The following is a 14,042-nucleotide window of genomic DNA, read 5'->3' as shown; positions in this document are numbered from 1 at the left end:
TTATGGTAATTATGCAAGTAGATGTCAGTCTCACTAATAAATAACGTATATTATCCACATGACATGATATCTAGATTCATGCAACCTCTATCAAACTGTCCGCCCATTCTTTATTTTTTGTTTTAAAAAAGTTATTTTCCCATCTTACATACATGACTGATTACAGATAGAAATGTCGGTTGTTTGTAATTAGTTTTATTATTTCTTTTATTATCTTGTTCAGGTTTCATTAACACTTTCATGTATAAATATTATCATTGTTTACGGGATTGAATTTGGTTCTATCTATATGAAGTATAATTTTAAATGTCAATCATATCTCTTATATAATAAATAGAATAAGTTTATAATCAACAAATTTTTTTAAAATCTAAATTAATAATTCGATATCACTTTTAGCTGAAGTGAGAAATAAATGTAAATCTGATAGATTCCAAACACGTGTTGGGATATTATTATGTTTACTATATGGCAACAATTCTCACGAAACCTTGATACCAGAATACAACATGTTTCTTCTCAACTTCGAGTACCTCATATAACGATCTTTTATGGAAGATATATTTGGTAGACAACCGAAAAATATTTGATTTACATTCAGGTTAACTTGGTTATATACGAATTAAATTCATAATTATTCATAATTCACAGAATTTTCCAATTATCACTTGAGTGCATGATCATGATGACTTAATCAATATAATCGAAAAAGTAATGTAATCCAGTGAACAGAATCCGTACGGAATTATTTCATGTAGCGAATATGCATTAAAATTAAATTAAATGAAAATAACCTTAAATCAATAGGGTAGTTAATTTCTTCCTTATTTATTATATTTAAAGGATTTTACATTCTCTATTCATCAACAGATGGAATGTAAAAGTAAATACTCTCTCTGGTTGAAACGCGATTGCCAAAAGTGAAGAAAGCAAATTGAAATGATAGACTGAATAATTTTATCAGGTTTATTAAAAGGATAAAAATCATTAATAATATTATGATATTCTCTCATTAATGATTTAGATCCTAACTCCATGACTAAATAAATAAATGCTTCTTGTGTGAGTATTTATGCGAATATATGAGAATATATGTGACTATTAGTCTTTTAGCTAGGTGATCCACATATTTAACCAGTAATTCGATTTATTAGTACAAAACCTTAAGATGGCATTGGTAATTTAGGTTATATAGATAGTCATATGTAACTCATCTTTATTGTTCGCAGAAGCATTTGATGTACAGGATAGTATAAATTTTAAATACAATCTACACATCATGCTACTTATATCTAAAAATAAGTAGCGTAAAACATAAAATAGCTAATTTCCTGAGTTTTTTTTAAAAAAAATATTTCATGTATTTCAGTTTTATTAGAGAAGATCCAATAAACGGTAATTTTATGGATTCATATACTGAAATACCGAAAGTACAAACATTCTCATCATCTCCATCAATTTCAGTTAAATGTATTCATTTATTAAATGGGAAAAATATGTCAAGTGACAATATTAATCAAAATGATATGAATCATCTAAGAATTATACACAGAAGACAGCGAAAAATTAAGAGACGACGAAGTCTAAAATCATTTATTCACTATTCACCTCAAAATCTTAACAGAAATAATAATTATATATCGAATCATTTTGATACATTTAAACGAAGTTTAAGTTATCAACAAATTAAATCAAATAATAATAATAATAATAATAATAATCCTAAATCAACATTCATTTCAACTAATTCATTATTGTCATCTTCATCATCAGTGAACTCAAATGGAAATGTTGAACATTCTAAGAATAAAGTTAAACAAAATTCAATATTCATGATGGAATCACAATTTCAACAAGTATCTCATATTTCATCAGATAATATTTATTTACCGTTTAGTAATGATAATAAAAATCCTAATAATACATCCATACAAACGGAAGATAATAAAACGTAAGTAGTTTAGTTCAATTAATGCGATGTTCTAATTTATATGAGTTATATCAAATTGAAATTTTACTTGATGTAGTGCTGTTGTATTCTCGAATGCTGTAAATAGATATTTCTTTATGTATTATGAATGTAGAATATTGCTTATCAATGAATAAACAAGTTAAATACAATAATGCTAGTCAAATAATACTACTCAAAATGTTATTGATTGAAATTTTTAAAAAAGGTTATACAGTTCAATGATTATTGATATTTTATAACCAACGATGAGTAGTGGCGAGCAGTAAAATCCAGGACGCGCGTTTCGTCCTATTTAAGACTCGTTGGCTGGAGAAACCTGCATCTCACAGTTCGTGTTCACTACTAGCCTCGAACCCAGTACCGTTCGCTTCAAAAACCATCACGTTATTTGTTATATCCTAGTAAAGATCAAATTACGAGTAATTTCTGAGAACTATTAATGGACTATATATATATATATATATATATATATATATATATATATATTCCGAGAGACAAACGGTAACTTTACGTTTCGGATTATGATATTCACGAGAGTGATATTCAACGTTACTGAACAATTTTACAAAAATCATATGCTTTTCAGGTAAATATAGAGTATAGGGACAAAATTTCAAAAACCATAACATTATTTACAGCTAGTTCTCACACAATCGCATAACACCAATTGTAAATGGATAACTCAGGTAAAACAAAACAATATTGTTGTAAAGTTTGAACAGGTTTTACATGACTAGTGAATCTAATAACGTCTTATACAAGTTATTGTGTATGTAAATCGAAAAATACAACAACATATAAATTCATTCTTATGGATACAGATGGTTTGAATTCACGACCAATAATAGGAACTGAACAGTATAACTATTCAGTAACTAGATTGTCTACATTTATATTCATGTTATTATAAGCTTCATTTTAACTTACAAATTATTATTATACGACTTACTGTTCCTAAATTATGTTCAGTCTATTAACTACCATCTTCCACGTTCACAGTCTCTTTTTGGCTTGTTCTTGTATCAATGTTATTTCCTATTTTATGGTGTGATGCGGTCTGTTTGGCTAGTATACAAACCAAGTATGTTTGAGATAAACGATTCGCTTAGTGGAAGCTGTTATTGATGTTCTTGATTCAACTGGACGGGCTAGGCGAACAAAGGGCCAATAAGGACGCTAGGCTGTTTGTACCAATCGAACGTTATTGGGTTATCACGATACTAACATTGAATAAGTCGTATTTCGGTTGACGAATAAATCACGTGAAAACTAGCCGGGCTCAAAGTCACAACATTATTCACTTAGGTACTGAGTCCAGATAACCACCTGCTTGTGCAGTGGGGTGGCGTTTGAAGCGAAAGGTACTGGGTTCGAGTCCCATAGTGAACATAAATTCTGAGATGAAGGTATATCCAACCGACGAATCCCAAATAGGACTAAACGCACGTTCCAGATTCCACTGCTATCCACTATCCATCTTTGCTTATAAAGCTTGTGATCTAAGGCAATATCGAGGCAGCCTGCGCAGGATGCACATCTGCCAATTGTAATCCTAAACAATAATCGGAAGATATAAGTAAACAGCATCAAGTGGATTATTGATACTGTCTATACTCTTGATCATTAAAGAGTTTTTTAGATTCCTTTTATCTATCTGAACTGACCAGATAACTGTTTCAATCTCTATGAGGCATGATAGTATTTGGAAGTAATAAATTTAATTCTGTACGGTTAATAATAATTGTAGCCAAACTGATAACTTCTGAAGTGAATTAAATTTCTTTATGATTAGTCTTGTCGTCTTAACATTTTATGTATGACAACTAGACAAAAATAGAGAGATATTCCTAGTAATGCCTAGCGAGTTTTGATATGAGCTAGCAGTTCTGAGTTTCGGCATAGGGAAATTGCGAAAAGATAGAAAATTGGTCGATCAAGCTTTGAATCTTCATTGAGTGGTGTGATTGGGTATGTGTTATGTATGCCTAACCATTGCTTACCTAGGCAGGGTAGGCTCGGTAATGTCAATGCAAAACCTGTCATCAATCTATGAAGTCACTGATTGATGATCTTTGCACAGTAGGTAGTTCCAGACCATCAAGTTAGTGGACACACAACCGTCACGATCTGTCAATGCAGATCACTGAGTGATGTAGCCAAGAATTAGTCAAAGTGAAGCAGATGTATTGACGTTTTATTTTACTCCAAATCTCGACTCTCGCTATTCCTTCATACAAATCATTCATCTTGTTATTTCGTACCATGTTCTCAATGTTTGGCCTTTCTCATAATCGTTGCTACTACATTATTTCCACTTGTTTGTCATTTGTGTTGTTAGATTTATCTGGTTGTGCTAATATATTATAGGAACTTGCATCCAGATACATTTGTCCCATGATCTATGTCTATCATGACTGGCTGATGATTTATGGATTATGTTTTGGGAGAAAGATTGTGTTCAAGTACATAGGATTACCTATTCAGTAACAAAAATCTTTAATTAAACGTATTATAGGTTATTTTAACCCACTAGTGGTTATTTAATGCATTTATCGATTCAGGAAAATGTATGAAAATAATAGCCATCTTATAATACATTATTTTATTCTTCATTTTGTTTTTGAGCATTGAATTTTACGAAATGTTTTTATCCCTTTTCAGCTATTACAATCCCAATAGGGATATTTCACTTCAGAACTGTTTAATTACAAGAAATTCTCTGTTTCCGAGTACTTCATCATTACAATATAGTGACTTTAAGTATAATAACAGTAAATGTGATCTTAGTTCAACACTTGTATATTCTCTTGCTCAACCTGGTAAAATCAATGTTAGCACAATACACCAAAGTTTAACTGGTGGTCGTCCATTTTGTTTTGTTTTTACTGGACCACTTGTACAAATGCCTTCTATAGAAAAAAATGTATGCTTAGAAGATAAAACTTTATTCACTCATATATTTGCTACAGAGAGTTGGGAATCACGTGCTAGATGGATAAAAAGGTAAACTTTAGTTTTGTAAAAAGAAAAATGTTATATTTTTGGCATGTTTGTTAACTAATAATTGTGTAAATAACTTCCAGCTAATTGCTGTCATATGTGGATATGTAGTTAAAAATCATTCAGTTAAATTATCCGACTTAAATAGTCAACTAAATGCAAAAATGTATTCAATTGTGTAAACATCAACATTTCCCACACACCTTTACTACACAGATTATCTCAACCAATAATATTTGTATGTAGAAACTAAAGTTATTTGGTTGACTGAACTGTCATTATATGATTGGTTAAATTTTTTAAGTTGGTTAATAATCAGGCTGATTTAATCCGACAATTTATGTGAAATGTCATATGGACAAGGCACGTGTTTACCATTACAGTGACGATGAATTTACTCTTATACATGTATCGAAGCATTTCTTATATGTATTAAGGAATTTCTATTCATAACCTGGAGATGACCACTGTAATAAATGATCAGTTGAATGACATGAAATCTACCGATTTTTTATTTAAACAAGCATTTACACTGGAATCAAATTCAAAACCGAAACAAAATCCTATGAGCCTCAGCACTAATGATATTTTCGATATGGAACCTTACAAGGATAAATGTGATAAAAATACTTGTGGAGTAGTTTATTCTTCTCTTATCACTATGTCATCGTATGATAGTTGTCGTGTATTAAATGAACTTGAATATGGAAGTCGGTCTTTACCGTCAGCTAATTCTCGTTCATATACTAGACAATTAATTGACTTTTTTCCAGTTTTTTGGGGAAAAAGAAAAGCTGTTAGTTATTTTCAGAAGACATCATCTTCGATTACACTCACGGAGGTATCACGGAAACACTATAATGATTTATGGGTTGGTTCATTAAAGTAAGAAATTTTTTAAATATTATTTAGAAAATCCTGATTTCGATCATTTAAAACTATTTTGAATTGATTAACTTAGTTTAATAGGGTTATTTTACAGTATCCACGTTTGGTGTTATAGTGTTTCGCTTATTATATTTTTATGAACTTATTCAGTTGTTTTGTTCAAGAAAAGGAATGATCGAATTCGACTCCTAAAATGAGTTGATCGACACTTAAAATAGCGTAAAACAATATTTAGTCACTTTAAAACGTTTGATTCAATATCCAATTTGTATACTATTTGTCACATGACACGTAACTTGGCAACATTTTTAGAGTAAGAGACTATGTTATATTTTTTTAGTTGCCTTGATAAAATCTGTTGTTAGCTCATAATCATAGGATAAACACCTACGTGATTATCGGTCAAGTTGTTAACTTAAATGATGAATATCATTTCATTCGTCATAGTCAAATGGATTAGATAGAATAATCAGATTGATAAAATAAAGTAGAAAATAATGATCGTAAACATTATTGCTAGTTTTTTTTTATTATGGGTTGATTATCATAAAAAAGACAATCTTTACGTAATATCACCTAGACATTTGAAATTTCCCTATTTTTAATTAAATTCTTCATCAAGAGATCCATAATGATAACACTAAACCCAGACGTTTTAAAATAAAAGTTTCTTTTACGAAGAGTAATTTCTAGCAGAATCTTCTACACTCTTGTTCTGATCAATTGCATTCCTAAAGATCAATGGGAAGATCTAAAACAGCCTATATATATATATATATATATATATATATATATGCATGGGATAACATTAGTTAAGTAATATGCTTTCTGCAAATGAAGCTTTAAATCCAGTATCAAAAACGTTAAATGTACGGCTTTATCCATATATGTGTCACTGTATTGTGAAACATGTGTCATATTTTCTATCTTTAATTCGTTATACAACAGCATGACATATTAAGGCTTTATCTAGCTTAATTTTCTTAATAAGTAGGAAATCATCATGTCAAATTAAAAAATGGTGAAGTGTATTTTTGATTTTTATTGTTAGTTGTCAGCTTTCGTTACAAAAACACTTTGGTTCTGTTGTTTGATGAAAGAAATAGGTGTGTAGATAATGGGACATTTGCAAATCAGATAGATTCTACATTGACATTTATAATCAACTGGTCTTCTTGACAGCACGAAATATATGTAATTTCAACTTGGACCTAACTCTTTACTGATAATGTTAGCCAAGTAAAGAATTACGTCAATAGGATTTCCATTGTCTGAGTTTAAAAAACATTCTGTAAATATCCTCATATTCATGGTGAACTTTACATTATTGTACTGATTTGATTAAGCTATCAAAAGACTTTTTAATTCTGGAGTAGGATGTTGATCTTTATCATTTTCTCAACATATTCATGAAGTAAACATGTAATCGTTTTAAATAGTATAGGTTTCTAATCATTATAATACTTATGATTTTATTCAGTTGAATGTATTTATCCTCATAATAACAAACCGGGTCACTTTTGTACTTTGTTGTATACTATTATCATTCATCTAAGGCCTTGACTTTTTTTGACAGTGTTTTTGTCTATTGGGAAACTAGAGTTTTTACTGTTAACTTATTATATTTACTCAATACATTGTCAGCTATACCTATTGTATAAGAGTAAGAATACTACCAACCTTTCTTCATTTAGAAGATCATATTAGTATTTGAAATTTCTTACACAGTTTTATGAGCCATCTATCTAGACAGTTGAGCTTCAATTGTACTCATTTTATCGGTAATATGATTGATAAGAAGTTGTTATACGGTATTATTTTCTCTAGATGTTATTAACATTTATTGACTTAGTTGTCTTTTATACCAAAAGATTGTTCCATCTGTTTGAAGATGGAAACTAATAGGCAAAACTTTAATTGTTTAGTGTTTCTATTTTACTTGTTATAAATCATATTACTCAATCAGATAAGTTTAATATATTCCATCTGATTAGTAACGAAAGTGTTGGGATTTAAGATAAAAAATAATAATCGATTTGAATTCTGTTGAAATTACGGAGACTTTAAAGATGGTTATATATATTTTAATGGTCCATCTGAAAAAGAAGAGGTAAACATGTATCTTAAATATTTGTTTACATGTTTATAAGGAATTTTCTGTTCTGAGTTCTAGTTAGCAAATTGACTAACGAACTATCCTTCAGTTGAATAGTTTAGTCCTTAAATACAGTTTTAAGGAGTCGAAAAATTGCACTATGTTTATATTTCGAATGTCCTAAATTCGTTGAAGAGTTTTCACCGCTGATATCAGCTTTCCTAATGGACTCTTTTTCAGTGCAATTTTTTATAGAATTACTTTCGGATTTTTAAGTTATGGTTGGTATATTTTCTTTAGTTAGATTTATATTTTAGTATTTCTGATATTGAATAAGACAGCTGTTATTGTGTCGAAATCCATTTTTATTCCTTATTTTACTAACTAATGCTGATATTAACATTGGTTCACCTTATTATCAACCAACTTATGTCAATCTCGCTTTGACTGGGGCGTTTCCACCATATGTAATGTTTAAGTAATTCACTGTAAGGACTAAACATTGTCTTTCTATTTGAAATATATTTTAGATATAGATATTTAGTATATTATACAAAGATTAATACTGAACAGTAGATATAATTTAAAGTGTTGTATGAACATATAGATTAAGGATTTCATGAGTTCACAACCAATGTGAATCTGCATTTCTTAGCTAACAATTACCGTAAGTTTGGAAGTAAGAGTCATTTAACTGAATAGTTGAAAATGAGACCTAATTACAGGGGAGTGAATGTCTTCCTTTTACAACTTTTATACACTAGACTGTCAAGCAAGAGTTAATTTATAAGAACAGAGTTTTATTTCATTTTATTCTATTTGTTTGAAAATTTGCTTTTAACCTTAGACCTTAGTGATGTGATACATACATACGATACATAATACTGCTACATTGTTCGATGAAGTAACCAATCGAGAATCGGTTAGGTTGAATAATTAGGACAGATGCTTTAAATTACAAGTGAATGTAAACCTCAATATGCAATGTCAAGTGAATAAAACAAATGAAGCATTGAATTAGTCAACTTGAGATATCCAATTATTCTTTAATTTTATTACCTAATTAATTTTACTTACTTGAGAATTTAATGATTAGCAAATATCAGAAATTGAAGACCGTGTAATAATAGAGGTGATAATCTTGGAGGTGGAGCTATTACTTATTTCCTTCAACAGACTTTTGTTATGTTGTCTCTCATATTGAACAGATGTTTCAAGTTTAATGTTTTAACTAATCAGTTAGACTGTGAATCTATAAATATATCTTGCTGTTAACTTTGACACTACATTTTTATATCACATTTCCATTCACTATTGTGCTTTGTTCCTACGTAGATTGTGTAATTCAAAACTTCAATATGATTGTTTTTTTATTAATATTAGTAGTAAAGTTACAAACATATCACCACTAAACTATTTCTTAATATTATTCAAGTCAAATTCGATTGGCGTCAGTTGTTCCTTATATTCACTGGTTTGAATAGCGAGTTGGCATTTAACAAAGGTTACTTTCATATCATCCATAATTAATTAACCGACACCACTAATGAAACTTATTGTAAATAGTTTATCTTACAGATTTGTTCATTGTTAACTGAGAAAACCATTTTCTATATGTTTTTCAGATATTGATTTTTAGCTGAATATTATACACACAATTCATTGATCGATCGATTTATTGATAATAACCTATGTCTGTTCTAACTTAAGGTCATCTTTGCTTATAATGCTTGACTGATCAAGTGACATTCAAAACATCAATAGGAAGATTCATACAACCAATATAAATGAATTCTTGAAAATAGTTTAGATGGTTCTTTACACACTATTGTGGGATTTTTCCAGATAGGTTTAGAGCAAACAAAATTTATTTGTGTCCAATACTGCTTTGAAAACGTTTGTATTTCGGTGTATTTCAAACATAGAGTAGTGTTTCGAAGGCACATGATCAAAACTCTGCATACTACGCATGTCTTCTGCTTTTTTCAGTATATATATATATATATATATATATATATATATATATATATATATATATAGCTTTATTTGCCCTGGTAGATAGACTCGTTCATGCTATTACAAATAGTCTAAGTCTACTTAATTGAGTTAATAGTGGAGGACATAGAACTTGAGCTAGCTTTACGAGCGCATTAAATGTTTTTTCACGTCTTATAAATAACATTAATGCTTAACTGTTTACAAATATTTAAAAATTTTTTAATGCTGTTAAGGATGGAATCGACAGGCTTTTTAAAATTCATAAAATCTAATTAGACCACAGTAGTGTAAAAATTTTTTTCATGAAGCTGTTATCTTGACGTGGATTTGAATGAATGACATCACTTTCATTCTAGGTAGATTACACATAGATGAAATATTTGATGGGATACATTTTAAGTCCTAACTAGTAATTTCTAGAATTCTGGGTTTATTATTTTTAAAATCTGTATATTTTAGTCTTCTTAATTTAATTTCTAATCCACTTGATCTTTTATAGCTTATGTCTTAAAGTAGTTTATTTCTATATATTGACGGTTTGAATTCTGTAACAGTCAAAATTTCTTATTCAAATATATTTCAATTTTGACAGTAAATTGTATCAATCAAGATATTGAGTGTATCCATTAATGTTTAGTTACTAAATAATATAAATTATCTATAGTAATTCTTGAAATCATTGTACAGAATTTCAAACAATTACTTGTTTCGTTTTCATTCAAGGATTCCTGTTGTGATCATGTTATACGGTCTTCACTCTTGTATATATATATATATATATATATATATATATATATATATATATATAATAACATCCATTCTTTTGGATTCATTACTGTTAAACACATGATCAATTTTTTTCATTCTTAAATGTCGATCAATGACCAAATTGTTCACTGACCTTGAAGTGAAAACTGCACACGGATAATATATTGAAACATGTAGGCACATATGCATCCATATATATATATATATATATGACTACATATGAATATATTTATAGATGAATCCTCGGGTCATTTAAACTATATCCTGTTTGTATGTAGTACATCCATTATTTATTTACTTTGTTATTGTTGTTGTTAACCGGTAAAGAAGAAACATAAAAAAGTGGTAGAAGGGATAGTTCATCTTTCGAAAGTTTCATGTTGTTTGTCGTAAACTATTCACAAATATATATGTTTATCCAAATATTTGTGAATATACAAAACTAGTTGAAATGAATAATAAAATTACATCTAAATTAATTTGTCGTCGGTACTTTTGAATACTTTGTTTTCTATTGTATCTGTTAGTACTTTTGGTTCTAACAATCTACAGTTTTCCACTTTTTTTGGTCATAGATCATTTTTGTCTCTTAGTATTATTGCATCTAGTTCTTTTTTAAAAAAACCCTGTTTAATGACTGGACAGTGCAAAAAAGCGATTCCCAATGTCCGGGCTGTCGTTATTTCGTTGAAAGCGGCATACAGTGCAATGAGTGCAAAGGCTGGTACCACGAAGTTTGAACGAATTTAACGCCTGCAGCTTTCAAACGGTTCAGTAAAAACAGTTGCGTATGGCTTTGTCAACAGTGCTGTTCGGATGCAAACAGCTTGCTAACCGAGGCCATCTCATCGGTAAATGCTGCAAAAAAGTGTTTTGGCAAGCGTGGTCGGGACACATCGGACAGTAATCGCTCTGTCGACACGCAAATTGGTGTGAAGCAAACTCAGGTGAGTTCGAAAACAACTGACTCACACCGACTAAAGGTGGAAAAACAGTCTTCAAAGAAGTCTGTCTTAACTCAAAGCTCAAGAAAAGAAGTTTCTTCTTTCCCCCGTCTTCTAAATGGTATCCAGCATTTAACGCCTAGAAGCCGCAGTCGCAAGGCTCGGTCGATTTCCAGCGGGAAACATAACCTGACCTCCCCAGTCGTCGACAACCCTCCGGAATCCCACAATATGTTTGATGTGAATGTGGTTGCTTCTCCAAGCGACGGTGACGAATGGGTACAGGTTGTAAGGAAGAAACAACATAGCGATTTAAAAGGGAATCCTGCCCTCGTAAAAGTAGTCGAGAAATCAAAGGCTGATCACAGTGACAGATCAGTTATTTTTCATAGAATTAAGGAGAGTGAAAGCTCTGAAGCAAAAACTCGTTTTGAGCATAACATTGTGCTGATAAAACAGGTACTTAACCAACTCATACCTCAAAATATCTCCGGAGTCATCTTGCTAAAGGTGTACAGACTAGGTAATCTAGCGAACTTGAAGCCTAATCAATCCAGATTGCTTAAAGTAGTATTCAAATCTCCGAATGAACGCGACTTGATTTTACAGAATGGACATAAATTAAAGGATTCAGGAGTTTTTATCCGTTAGGAATTGCCTCTGGCAGACCGTGTAAAAAGACGGGAAGCCGAAAAAGAACTATAACTTAGGTTAGACGCTGGCGAAAAGGACATAAAATTTGTAAATTTCCGGGTTGTAAGGCTTCGACGGAGAACGATGCCGAAGCCACCCTGGGTAAAACATGAAGCCACTTAAATAGGCTTCGAATCTGTTACACTAATACCTGAAGAATACTCAATAAGCGATCGGAACTTTGTGTACAGATTGACTCTACAAAGCCAGACATAATCGCAGTTACAGAAACGTGGCTGACACAGGCTATAGATAGTATGGAACTTGATTTCGAGGGTTTTACGTTAGTAAGAGCCGACAGAATACAAAAGCGTAAAGAAGGGGGAGTAGCTCTATTCATTAGGAATTCTACCCCATTCGCCATTATCGACAGTGTATCCCATGAGAGTGGGACGTGTGAATTAGTTAGTCGCCGCTTGAAATTCAAGGGACAAGAGCTGTTGATTAGTTTGATCTATCACAGTCCAAACTGTGAGGTAAATGAGGTCCTGCTAAGCAGTCTCAATACTTGGTCACAAAGTGGTCGATGTCTAATCCAAGAGGAATTTAATGCAACTATGGTAGACTGGGAAAATCTGCAAACTGAATCGCCGGATAATTCCTTGGAGCAGGAACTAGTTGATGCGGTTATCACATGTGCCCTAGTGCAATATGTGAAAGAAGCGACTAGGTACGACCCGGACTCTGAATCATCCTTACTAGATCTCATATTGACTCACTATGAGGATGACGTTGCGAACCTCCATTACATGTCACCCCTAGGTAAAAGTGATCACGCAGTTTTAACGTTTGACTTCCATATAACTGTCATGCACCAGCACGCGTCAACCCAATCCAGACCTAACGTCTGGAAAGCAAACATACCAGAGATCATGCACTTAGCATCGTTGGTAGACTGGACAATAGACCCAGAGTCCTCAATTGAAACGGCTCGGGACGCATTTCGAAATTCATACTTAAAAGTTACCGCACCCTACATCCATTGGACTATACCAAGGGGGCCGAGAAACTCTCCACCATGGTTCAGAAGGGAGGTTCGCATCCTTCTCCGTAAGAGAAGAAAAATGTGAGATAGATTTAGGTTACTGGGGACCGATGAGACAAAATCTCAGTATCGAAAAGCTCGGAATACCTGTGCCTCGACCCTCCGTAAGTCTAGAAAGTTGTACGAAGAAAAAATTGTTAAGGAATCCATAAAATGTCCTAAACGCTTGTATTCCTATATAAACCAAGGGACAAAAAGAAGAGGAAATACTCCTGCACTATGAGGAGACAGTACTGCCGAATCATTAGTGGAGGAAGACTTTGGTAAGGCTCAAGTGTTCTCGAACCACTTTAGCACCCTTCCCGTCAGCGCATACAAATCCCCTCACACATACACTGGAGAGCGTGACCATTAAAGAACTCGATGTCTTTGGTCTACTAAATAAGCTTGACATAGGTAAATCCACGGGGCCCGATGAATTGCATCCTGGGCTACTGAAGGAATTATCTAACTTCGTTGCGAACCCTTTAAGTATATTTTTTAATCTATCCGTAACGCGGGGTCGTTTACCAAAAGACTGGAACAACGCCATAGTAAGTCCTGTCTTCAAAACAGGTACGAAACATAAACCTGAGAATTACCGCCCCGTTAGCCTGACTAGTGTGGTTGTTAAAATTTTGGAAAAGATTATTCAGAAGG

At 31.8% G+C, this 14,042-nt stretch overlaps 1 protein-coding gene across 1 annotated transcript in view; it reads left to right on the top strand.

Annotated features, from left to right (window-relative positions):
* Positions 1-5,214: 5,214 nt before the first annotated feature.
* The window catches only part of RASAL2_4 (Ras GTPase-activating protein nGAP), a 68,614-nt gene continuing 59,786 nt past the window's right edge, over positions 5,215-14,042 (top strand). The window contains exon 1 of the mRNA XM_051214648.1: positions 5,215-5,857. Coding sequence (XP_051067828.1) covers positions 5,433-5,857 — 425 coding nt within the window. The 5' untranslated portion in view covers positions 5,215-5,432. The remainder of the gene's footprint in view (positions 5,858-14,042) is intronic.

The sequence above is a fragment of the Schistosoma haematobium genome, chromosome 2 (genome assembly GCF_000699445.3).
Source record: "Schistosoma haematobium chromosome 2, whole genome shotgun sequence".
Classification (NCBI taxonomy): Eukaryota; Metazoa; Platyhelminthes; class Trematoda; order Strigeidida; family Schistosomatidae; genus Schistosoma; species Schistosoma haematobium.
Note: the sequence above shows the minus strand (reverse complement) of the source record. Positions and strands in the feature narration are given on the sequence as shown.